This window comes from Tinamus guttatus, unplaced genomic scaffold, assembly GCF_059628265.1.
Source record: "Tinamus guttatus ecotype Peru unplaced genomic scaffold, ASM5962826v1 Tinamus_guttatus_pri_ptg000143l, whole genome shotgun sequence".
NCBI classification, from domain to species: domain Eukaryota; kingdom Metazoa; phylum Chordata; class Aves; order Tinamiformes; family Tinamidae; genus Tinamus; species Tinamus guttatus.
The window spans coordinates 905,132-914,968 of record NW_028288677.1 but is presented as its reverse complement, the minus strand read 5'-3'; the positions used below and the strand labels follow the sequence as shown (position 1 = coordinate 914,968).

At 72.1% G+C, this 9,837-nt stretch overlaps 2 protein-coding genes across 3 annotated transcripts; both read left to right on the top strand.

Moving 5' to 3' along the window:
* The first annotated feature begins 870 nt into the window (after window positions 1-870).
* Window positions 871-4,133, top strand: DCPS (decapping enzyme, scavenger). The gene is made up of 6 exons (XM_088522013.1): window positions 871-1,107; window positions 2,596-2,767; window positions 2,842-2,987; window positions 3,063-3,176; window positions 3,481-3,591; window positions 3,867-4,133. The coding sequence occupies exons 1-6, from the start codon at window positions 871-873 to the stop codon at window positions 4,131-4,133; spliced, it is 1,047 nt and encodes a 348-aa protein (XP_088378139.1).
* A 2,147-nt stretch (window positions 4,134-6,280) lies between these two features.
* Window positions 6,281-8,470, top strand: ST3GAL4 (ST3 beta-galactoside alpha-2,3-sialyltransferase 4). Of its 2 annotated transcripts, none has more exons than XM_088522012.1 (10): window positions 6,281-6,356; window positions 6,480-6,549; window positions 6,915-6,995; window positions 7,072-7,169; window positions 7,347-7,407; window positions 7,501-7,596; window positions 7,664-7,853; window positions 7,928-8,071; window positions 8,158-8,301; window positions 8,383-8,470. In XM_088522012.1, exons 1-10 carry the CDS (start codon window positions 6,344-6,346, stop codon window positions 8,467-8,469), a joined length of 984 nt encoding a protein of 327 aa, XP_088378138.1. In that variant the 5' UTR covers window positions 6,281-6,343; the 3' UTR covers window position 8,470. The 2 variants fall into 2 exon arrangements, with proteins under 2 accessions (XP_088378138.1, XP_088378137.1); XM_088522011.1 differs by having other exon boundaries at window positions 6,480-6,561.
* Window positions 8,471-9,837: the final 1,367 nt, after the last annotated feature.

Below are 9,837 nucleotides of genomic sequence, written 5' to 3'. Positions count from 1 at the left end.
GCCGGGATTTGTACTCGGGGATTGGGGCTCCGGGCGGGGGAAGAGGTTTTTAATGCGAAACTGTGGAAAAAATAAATGGGAGCATGAGATCACAGGCGGCCGTGGTGCTGGCGCAGGCCGCGGGCCTCGAGCAGGCCGAGGGTGCCGCCGCTCGTGCCCGTGCCCAGCGCCGGCTCCCTGCAGCCAGCAGCAGCCTCCTGCGCTTCCCGCCACTCACCCGGGCCTCTTGGCGGGGCCTGCGGGGCGACACGAGGCGACACGCGGTGACACCGGGGCCCGCGGGCCCAACATGGCGCCCGCTGCAGCGCCGCCGTCGCCATGGCGACCCGCCTGGCTACGTCCCCTGCTCCCATTGGCTCGCGGCAGGGAGAGGCGGAGCCTCGCGCGAGAGCTTCCCCCCCATCGTGGTCTCGCGAGGTTTCGAGGGCGTATAAGGGTGGCGGGGCGGGGCGCGGGTCAGTGGTGGGTGGAGGGAGCCAGGAGCGGGATGTGTTTGTCGCTGCGTTGTCGCTGGAGGGCCCCAGCCTCCCTTCTCAGTTCCTTTTCCCGGCCCAGCTCCGCGCGCCGCTCTGCCGGTCGGAGCCGCCCCTGCTCCGGGGACCCCTGTTGGGGTGAGGGTGGGGGGAGGCCTTGACCCGTATCGTGGGGCCGCGGCCGCTTCCCCCGCGCGCGATCGCCCCGCGGAGGGGGAAGGTCCGGGGATGGCCAAGGCCTTCCGCGCGCTGAGGCGGGGCTTGGGCCCGGCCCAGCCGCCACCGCGTCCCGGGGGGGCGCGCTGACCCCATTAGGCTCCAGAGTGAACGGGCTGCGGCCCCCTCCGCGCGCGCGCAGGGGGCGCTGCGCTCCCCGCGCATGCGCAGCGGCGGCGCCATGGCGGAGAGCGCGCGCAAGAGGAAGCGCGAGGAGGAGGAGGAGGAGGCGGCCGGGACCGAGACCGGCACCGAGACCGGGACCGGCACCGAGACCGGCACCGAGGCCGGGGCCGGGGCCGGGGCAGAGCCCTGCGGTGATGGCGGCGCCGCGCCGCCCTTCCCGCTGTCCGAGCTGCGCGTGCAGCGGGTGCTGCGCGAGGCGGCGCGGGACAAGGCGCTCTTCCTGCACGGGCAGGTGCCGCGGGGCGGCCGTTGGGGCGGGCGGGAACGCGGGGCGGCCGTTGGGGGCGGCCGTTGGGGCGGCCGTTGGGGGCGGCCGTTGGGGGCGGTTGGGCTCGCGCCTCCCGGTTCCTCCTCATTCCTGGTAGCCCGTTTTCCCGCCCCATCCCTGTGGGGATCCCTGCTCCGTCCCTGTGGGAATCCCTGTGGAAGGCGCCACGAGGATCCCTGCTCCATCCCTGTGGGAATCCCTCTGGAAGCCCCTGTGAGGATTCCTGCTCCATCCCCGTGGGAATCCCTCTGGAAGCCCCTGTGAGAATCCCTGTGGGGAGATGCCTCTGGAGAGATCCTTGTGGAGAGATCCCTTTAGGGGGGTGCCTGTGGAGAGATCCCTTTGGAAACCCGTATGGAGACCCTTGTGAAGAGACCCCTGTGGGGATCCCTGTTGGGGGATCCTCATGGTGATCCCTATGGAGAGACCCCTGTGGGGATCCCTGTTGGGGGATCCTCGTCGTGATCCCTATGGAGAGACCCCTGTGGGGATCCCTGTTGGGGATCCTCATGGTGATCCCTATGGAGAGACCCCTGTGGGGATCCCTGTTGGGGGATCCTCATGGTGATCCCTATGGAGAGACCCCTGTGGGGATCCCTGTTGGGGGATCCTTGTGGTGATCCCTATGGAGAGACCCCTGTGGGGATCCCTGTTGGGGGATCCTCATGGTGATCCCTGTGGAGAGACCCCTGTGGGGATCCCTGTTGGGGGATCCTCGTGGTGATCCATATGGAGAGACCCCTGTGGGGATCCCTGTTGGGGGATCCTCGTGGTGATCCCTGTGGAGAGACCCCTGTGGGGATCCCTGTTGGGGGATCCTCATGGTGATCCCTATGGAGAGACCCCTGTGGGGATCCCTGTTGGGGGATCCTTGTGGTGATCCCTATGGAGAGACCCCTGTGGGGATCCCTGTTGGGGGATCCTCATGGTAATCCCTATGGAGAGACCCCTGTGGGGATCCCTGTTGGGGGATCCTCATGGTGATCCCTGTGGAGAGACCCCTGTGGGGATCCCTGTTGGGGGATCCTCGTGGTGATCCCTATGGAGAGACCCCTGTGGGGATCCCTGTTGGGGGATCCTCATGGTGATCCCTATGGAGAGACCCCTGTGGGGATCCCTGTTGGGGGATCCTCGTGGTGATCCCTATGGAGAGACCCCTGTGGGGATCCCTGTTGGGGGATCCTTGTGGTGATCCCTATGGAGAGACTCCTGTGGGGATCCCTGTTGGGGGATCCTCGTGGTGATCCCTATGGAGAGATCCTAGTGGGGATCCTTGCGGGAAACCCCGCGGAGAGACCCCTGTGGGGATCCTTCCGGGGATCCCTCTGGAAAACCCCACGGAGATGCCCGTGTGGCTCCCCGCGGAGCGATCCCCGCTCCCCGTGCGCGGCCCCGTCCGGATCCCCTCGCGGCTCTTCCCTCCCTCTCCCGACGGGCCGCGGCCGCCCGCAGGTGCCGGGCCCCGGCGGCGGCGCCGCGGCGGACGCCGTGGTGATCCTGGAGAAGACGCCGTTCCGCGCGGAGACGCTGGACGCGCTGCTGCGCGGGCACCGCGGGCTGCGGCTGCAGCTGCGCAACGACGTCTACAGCACCTACCGCCTGCTGCCGCCGCCCGAGCTCAGCGGTGAGGCCCTTGACGCCGCGGCCGCCGCCGCGGCGCCCTGCGCGCGCTGACGCCGCGGCCGCTCGCATTCGCAGAGATCAAGACCACCGTGGTGTACCCGGCCACGGAGAAGCACCTGTGCAAGTACCTGCGGCAGCCCGTGCACCTGGTGCGCGAGAGCCCCGAGGACTACGAGGGCATCACGCTGCCCTTCATCCGCGCCCAGGCCTTGAGCCTCCAGGTGCTGGCGCCGCCCGCGATGCCGCGGCCGCCCGCGGGCGCCTCCGCTCGCTCACGGGCCGCCTTCGCCTTCCAGTGGGTCTACAACATCCTGGAGAAGAAGGCGGAGGCCGAGCGCATCGTCTACGAGAACCCGGACCCGGAGCACGGCTTCGTCCTCGTGCCCGACCTGAAGTGGAACCAAAGCCAGGTTTGGCGCCGCGGCGCGCGGGGAGGAAGCGCCCGCTCTCCCTGCATCGCCCGCAGACAGGAATTATAACGGAGAAGTGTTTCCTTCCTCTTCCTCTCCGCGTTGCCGCCGGTTTGGCAGCGATTCCGGCCCTTTTGTCGCGTGCAGATTTTGCTCGCCGCAAAACGGCCTCCGCTCGCTGCCTCCCGGCCTCACCCCCTCGCGGTGCTCCGGAGCCGGGCGCGCTCCGTCCCCCCGTGTTGGAATGGGACGTTTGGGGCCCGGCTGCGCTCCCGAACGGGGCTTTTCTTGTCCCAAACCGCAGCTGGACGACCTCTACCTGATAGCCCTGGTGCACCGGCGGGACCTGAAGTCGCTGCGGGACCTCACGGCCGAGCACCTGCCGCTGCTGCGGAACATCCTGCGGGAAGGCCAGGTGAGCGCGCGGTCGGAGCCTTCCCCGCCGCGGAAAATTGCAGCGGAATCGCGCCGGGGAAAGCAGAGATCCATTAGGAGATTAGCCGGGGATCGGAGCGCGCCGAGGGAGCCGCTCGTGGCTTTAATTACGCCGCCGCGTAACGGGATCCCGTCAGCCGCCGAGCGAGCCGGGGAGATAAGAGCGGGGCTGGAAAACAGCGCGTGTGGAGGCCTCTCCGTGAACCCCGTCATCCCGGCTCCCGTTCCCGCGCGCGTGACGCGTGTCCCCCGCAGGAGGCGGTGGCGGCGCGCTTCGGCGTGGCCGCGTCGCAGCTGCGCGTCTACGTGCACTACCAGCCCTCCTACTACCACCTGCACGTGCACTTCACGGCGCTGGGCTACGAGGCGCCGGGCTGCGCCGTGGAGCGCGCCCACCTCCTGGCCGACGTCATCGACAACCTGGCGCGCGACGCGCGCTACTACCGCGGCCGCGCGCTCTCCTTCGCCCTGCGCGCCGACGAGCCCCTGCTGCGCCGCTTCCAGGACGCGGGGCGGCTCTGAGCCTTTTGTACCCCTCGCTTTTAATAAATGTGGTTTTTTTTTTTACCCCCGGCTCGTGCTGGCGCGTCGGGCGAGCCCCCCTCGCCGGCGGCTTCCCGCATCCTCCCGGGATGCGGCCCTGCAGCGCCCGCCTTCCCGCCCGCCTCCCCCCGCGCCGCCGCTGTGCGCAAGCGTGCGGGGGCCGCCCTCCGCCGGGCCTGCCGCGCGCCCGCCCCATGGTGAGTGCGCGGAGCGGCGCGGGAAGCGGCGCGGGAAGCGGCGCGGGAAGCGGCGCCGCGGCCGGGGATGCCTCCGGGAGGCCCCCGCGCGCGCGCGCGCGGCGGGAGAGCGCGGAGCATCCGGGCGGCGCGCGCGGCTTTCCTCTCGCTTCCCCCGCCGCCGCGCGCCCCTCGCTCGTGCGGAGGCTCGACCTGAGCTCACGCCGTTGGAATTCCCTCCTGCGCCGGGGAGCGGCCGCCGCTTCCAATCGCTTCCAGATGCGGCCGCTCCGCCGCAGCCCGAGCCGAGCCGAGCGCGGGAAGCGCGCGGGGGAGAGCGCGGTGCCGCTGCCCGCTCTGCCGGCCCGGTCCGAATCCCCGCTCCGGCTCGCTCGGAAACGCCGCCTTTCGGGGCCCTTTTTCCCCCTCCGCAATCGGAGTTTTGCCCCCGTTCCGGGGAGCGTCTCGGCTTTGCCGCTCTCCCATGGCCGCTCGCTCCCGTTACCCAGGCCGGGTAATTAGGGAAGTGGCTTCGCTCCCGCGGCAGAGCCTCGGCGAGAGGTGTTTTCCGGGGCCAAAAACCGGGGTGAGCGGCGCGCGGGGCGGCTCGGGAGCCGGCGTTCCGCCCCCGGCCGTGGCTTTTCCGCCGCTCGGGGCGGTGCGGGTGGCGGCGGCCGCGTCGCGCTCCCCGCGCGCTCCCCGCGCGCTAACCTCTTCTCCGTTCGCTTCGCCAGGAGGCGAGAGGGTGGCCGCGTGGACGCCCAGCGCGCCGGGACAGCGCCGCCTCCGCTCGCTTCGAGGGGACGGAGCGTAAGTGGCTCCAGCGCGCGGGGAGGCCGCGGCGCCGGGCGGAACGGGCAGCGCGCCGACACCTCCCCGGCGGGCGCGCGGCACCGCACAGCCCGTCCCTCTCCCCGGGGAAACCGGATCCCCGTGGAAAGAGCCGCCGGCGCGGGGCGGGCCGGGCGCGTGAGCGCTCCCCGCGGGGAGGGCGCCGGCACGCGAGGCCTTAAAGCGGCGTCGGAGCCGGGGCGCTTCTGCGTGCCGCCCGCGGCGCCCGCCGGCAGCGCCTGGGTGTTCCCGCGGCGGGAGGTGGGTCCGCGGCGGCCCCCCGCGCGCCGCACCCCGGGGAGGCCCGGGCGCGCGGCGGGGGTTTCCGCGCCTCCCGCGCGCGCGGCGCTCCGGCCCCCGGGGCGGCTGCGCTCGCCGAGTCGCGCGAGGGGAAGCGCATGGAGGACCCGGGCGAGGTGAGTCGCGTCCCGCCGGTGCCGCCGGGCGCCTTCCCGCTCGCTCGCGGGGAGCGCGGCGGCAGGTGAGCGCTCCCCGGGGAGGCTCTTGTTTACGCGCGACGCCGCGGGCGAAGAAAACAGCCCCGCGCGCTACCGCGGAGCCTCGCGGCGCCCGCGTTCCCACTCGGCGCTCCGGCTTTCCAGGGCGAGCGGCGCCCGCAGCGCGCGGAGCCCGGCGAGGGCAAGCCCAGCGTTCCCCGTGTTTGCCCAGGAGCGCGCGCGCCCCGAAAGAACAATATTTAGAGAGAAGCGAGGCGAGGAGCGGAGAGCAAACAGGGGAGGGGAGGCCGCGCGGCCCCGCGCTGGGAGCGTCCCCGCGTTGGCGAGCGAGCCGAGGTGCCAAGGGGCCGCTTCCCCCCCTGGGGCTCCGCGGGCCGCTTCCGTTTGGGATGGAGGCCAAGGGCTCACGGCTCCGCGCTCGCCACGACGCAGGAGGGGACGCTCCAACGGGCGCCGCGTTGGCGCCGGGCCCGGGGCGTCTCTGAGCTCGCCCCACGGAGCACCCCAGCGAGCGGGGGGGTCATGCTAAGGTCCGCGCAATAAAGCGAGTGACTAAGCAGGCGAGCGCGGCTCCCGAGCGCGCGGGGAGCGCGCGGCGGCGGCGCCCTTCGCCTCGCAGATGCCTCCACGCGCCCTCCTCCTCCTCCTCCCGGCCGCGCAGGTGACCGACGGCAGCCGCGATGAGGGCCCCGGCGCTCGGGTGACGCCGTCGCCGGTGCTGAAAATGCTCAAGGCTCGTGAGTTGCCACGCGGCGCGCGCGGGGCTGGGGCCGCGGTGCCGACGCGGCGAGCGCGCGGGGCGTCCGAGTCCGGGGCGCGCGCGCGCGGCCGCTGCTCTGCCCCTCTCTCGCCGCCCGCAGGAGGGAAGATCCTGGCAGTGCTGGCGCTCTTCCTCGTCATGGCCTGGTACTCCATGTCCCGGGAAGACAGGTACCCGGCGCTGTGAGTGCACCCTGCGCGGCCTCGCGCGCGCCCCGTCCCCTTGCCGCGGGCGGCCCCGGCTCTCGCGCGGGTGCCAGCGCGTCCTCTCCCCCCGGAGAGCGCCAGGGGAGGGAAAATCCCACCGTTTTTCCAGTTGTGGCAGGGAAAGCCCCGAGCCACGGGGCTTATGTAACAGAGGGAGCGTTTCTGGCATTTGCCGCGCTCCAAGGAAAATAAGCGAGCAGCAAATCGCCGAGCTGGCGAGCTTCCCCGCGAGTTCCCTTCGATCCGGCCGGGATTTGCAGGAGGTTCCCGGTTCCCAGCGCGTCCCCCCTCGGCGGCACCGTCAGCGCTCGTGTCCTTCCCCTTGGCAGCTTCTACTTCCCCGTGCAAGACAACAAGACGGCGTGCCCGGCCGGAGAGGTGGCCCGCAAGGCGTCGCAGCTCATCGCCAAGTGAGCGGCGGGCGCGCGCGGCGCCGGGGCTCCCCGCGAACGCCCCACGGCCTCACCGGCGCTTCGCCCCCCGCAGCTACACCAGGGAGCGCCCGCTGTTCCTGCAGCTCAAGGATTACTTCTGGGCGAAGGCGCCGTCGCCCTACGAGCTGCCCTACGGCACCAAGGGGAGCGGTGAGCGAGCGGGCTGCTCCGCGGGCCCGGTGACGCCGAGCGGGTGGCCCTGGTGACGGCGGCCGCTAGGGGCGAGCTAAGCGCCGGGGGCGTCGTGGCCGGCTCCGGAGCGGCCTCTTCTCCGAGGTGGCCTCTTCTCTGGGGCGGCCTCAGCGCTCGCCTCGCTCTCCTCCGCAGAGGACGTCCTGCTGCGCCTGCTGGCGGTCACCAGCTACGCGTTGCCCGAGAGCATCCAGAGGTAGCGGCGCGGGGCTCTCCGCGCTTCATCCCCGCTCTCCCCGGGGCTGCGCGCGCCCACCGGAGGCTGAGGGGGCACCCTGGCCTCCCGCAGCCTCAAGTGCCGCCGCTGCGCGGTGGTGGGCAACGGCCACCGGCTCCGCAACAGCTCCATGGGGGAGACCATCGACACGTACGACGTGGTCATCAGGTGCGGAGGGTGAGCGCGCGCGCCGGGGCCGCCGCGCGCGCCCGGCGCTCACCGGCGGCTCCCGCAGGTTGAACAACGCCCCGGTGCACGGCTACGAGCAGGACGTGGGCTCCAAAACCACCATGCGCCTCTTCTATCCGGAGTCGGCGCACTTCCACCCCGGGCGCGAGAACGAGCCCGGCACGCTCCTCGTGCTCGTGCCCTTCAAGCCCGTGGACTTCCAGTGGCTGGAGGCCGTCCTCAGGGACAAGAAGCGGGTAAGCGCGCGCCCGAGCGGGGCCCGGCGCGCCGGGGGCGAGCGCGCGGGGCCGAGCGCGTCCGCCCCTCGCAGGTGCGCAAGGGCTTCTGGAAGCAGCCGCCGCTCATCTGGGAGGCGGCGCCGGAGCAAGTGCGCGTCCTCAACCCCTACTACATGGAGGTGACGGCCGCCAAGCTGCTGCGGCTGCCCGTGGCGCAGCCGCGCAAGGCCCGCCAGGTGAGCGCGAGCCCCGCGGCGCCCCGGCGCCCCGCGCGGCGCCACGCGCCCCACGCGCCGCACTCGGCCCCGCACTCGCCCCGCAGAAGCCCACGACGGGCCTGCTGGCCATCACGCTGGCGCTGCACTTCTGCGACCTGGTGCACATCGCCGGCTTCGGCTACCCCGACGCGGGCAGCAAGAAGCAGACGATCCACTACTACGAGCACATCACGCTCAAGTCCATGGCGGTGAGCGGCGCGCCGGCCCCCCGCGCCGCGCGCTCGGGCGCCGCCGCGCGCTCACGGGGCCCCTCGGCTCTCTCGCCGCAGATGTCGGAGCACAACGTGTCGCACGAGGCCTCGGCCATCAAGCGCATGCTGGAGCTGGGCCTCGTCAAGAACCTCACCTACTTCTAGGGGCGCTCGCGGCGCAGCGCGTCCCGCGCGCCCGTGCCCCGCTGCAGCCGCCGGCGCCTACGGACGAGCCGGGGACCCCGCGCTGGGGTCCTGGCCGCGGCGGCCGCGTCCCAGCCGGCCTGGGGGTGGCCGGGACGAGCGAGCGGCAGCGCTTTGGTGACTGTTTTTTTACTAGGACGACGGCCCCGACGAGGGGGCTGAGAGCGGCGCCGGGGGTAGCTACCCACATCCTCCTGCTTCGAGTCGAGGCCGCGGGCGCCGGGGCCGCCCCGGGGAGCCGCCGCCGAGGGTCCCCGCGAGCTCCAGCGCTCGCTCCGGATCTAATTTAACTAATTTAAGAGGTTATTTATGGGGGGAGCCTTGCGGCCCCTCGCCCTGCCCCGGGTGCCCCGGCAGGACCCCGCGGCCCCCGGGCCAATAAAGCCGGTGCCGAGCGCGCCCGGGCCTCTCCTTGCGAGTGAGCGCGAGTGGAACGTGAGCTCGGGGGAGTGTGAGTGGCTGCGAGCAGGGCCCCGAGCGGGTGAGCGCTGGGGTGGGCGCGAGGGAGCCGCAAGGGCCATAGGAAGCGGGGATGCCGGAGTGCGAGGATGAGTGGCCACTCACGGGAGTGCAGACTCGGGTGCCGGGTCAGGTGCGCGAGTGCGACTTTGGGTGTGGTCCTGCCGCGCAGTGTGAGGCGGTACTCTGGGGAGTGCGAGTGGGTACTCGGGGGTGAGGGGTGGAGTGGATACTCCCAAGGTTCGAGTGGATACAAGGGAGAGTCTGGACACTCTGGGGAGTGTGAGTGGGTACAGGGCAGTGTACGGGGGTATGCTGGGGAGTGTGAGTGGATGCTGCGTGGGGTGCGTGCCCTCGGGGAGTGCGAGTGGGCACTCTGGGGAGTGTGAGCGGATGCTGCGTGGGGTGCATCCCCTCAGGGGAGTGCGAGTGGGCACTTGGCAGCCGTTGGACCCTGGGACACTCCCTCATTGCTGCCCCACACTCTCACTCACGTGTGCTCGCTCAGCCTCTCGGGCCCCTCGCCCACAGCCACCCTTGGCCTGCACTCACACTCACATGAGCGCACTCACTGGAGTGCAGATGCTTGAGAGAGCGGCGATGTCCCCATGTCCCTGCACCGCGAGTCCAACCCTCCTTCCTGCGCCGCTACCCCCTGGGTCCCAGGTGCGCCCTGGCCTGTCACCGTGTCCCCGTCACCGCGTCCCTGTGCCAGGAGGCCGCAGCCGTCCCCGCGTCGCGGTGCCTCTTACCTGCTGCCGCTCCGGCGTCACCTCCCGCATCCCGAGGGAGGCGACGCGCTCAGCCCGTCCCCGCGGCGCCAAGTGGTGGCCGCGTCCCCCCCGCCCGACGCCCTGGGCCTTCCTTGTG

Coding starts and splice junctions, on each gene's coding strand:
- DCPS (XM_088522013.1), top strand. CDS start 871: ATGGCGGAGAGCGCGCGCAAGAGGAAGCGCGAGGAGGAGGAGGAGGAG. Junction 1,108..2,595: donor CGCTCTTCCTGCACGGGCAG/GTGCCGCGGGGC, acceptor GGCCGCCCGCAG/GTGCCGGGCCCCGGCGGCGG. Junction 2,988..3,062: donor CCCAGGCCTTGAGCCTCCAG/GTGCTGGCGCCG, acceptor TTCGCCTTCCAG/TGGGTCTACAACATCCTGGA.
- ST3GAL4 (XM_088522011.1), top strand. Junction 6,996..7,071: donor GCGTCGCAGCTCATCGCCAA/GTGAGCGGCGGG, acceptor CGCCCCCCGCAG/CTACACCAGGGAGCGCCCGC. Junction 7,408..7,500: donor TTGCCCGAGAGCATCCAGAG/GTAGCGGCGCGG, acceptor GGCCTCCCGCAG/CCTCAAGTGCCGCCGCTGCG.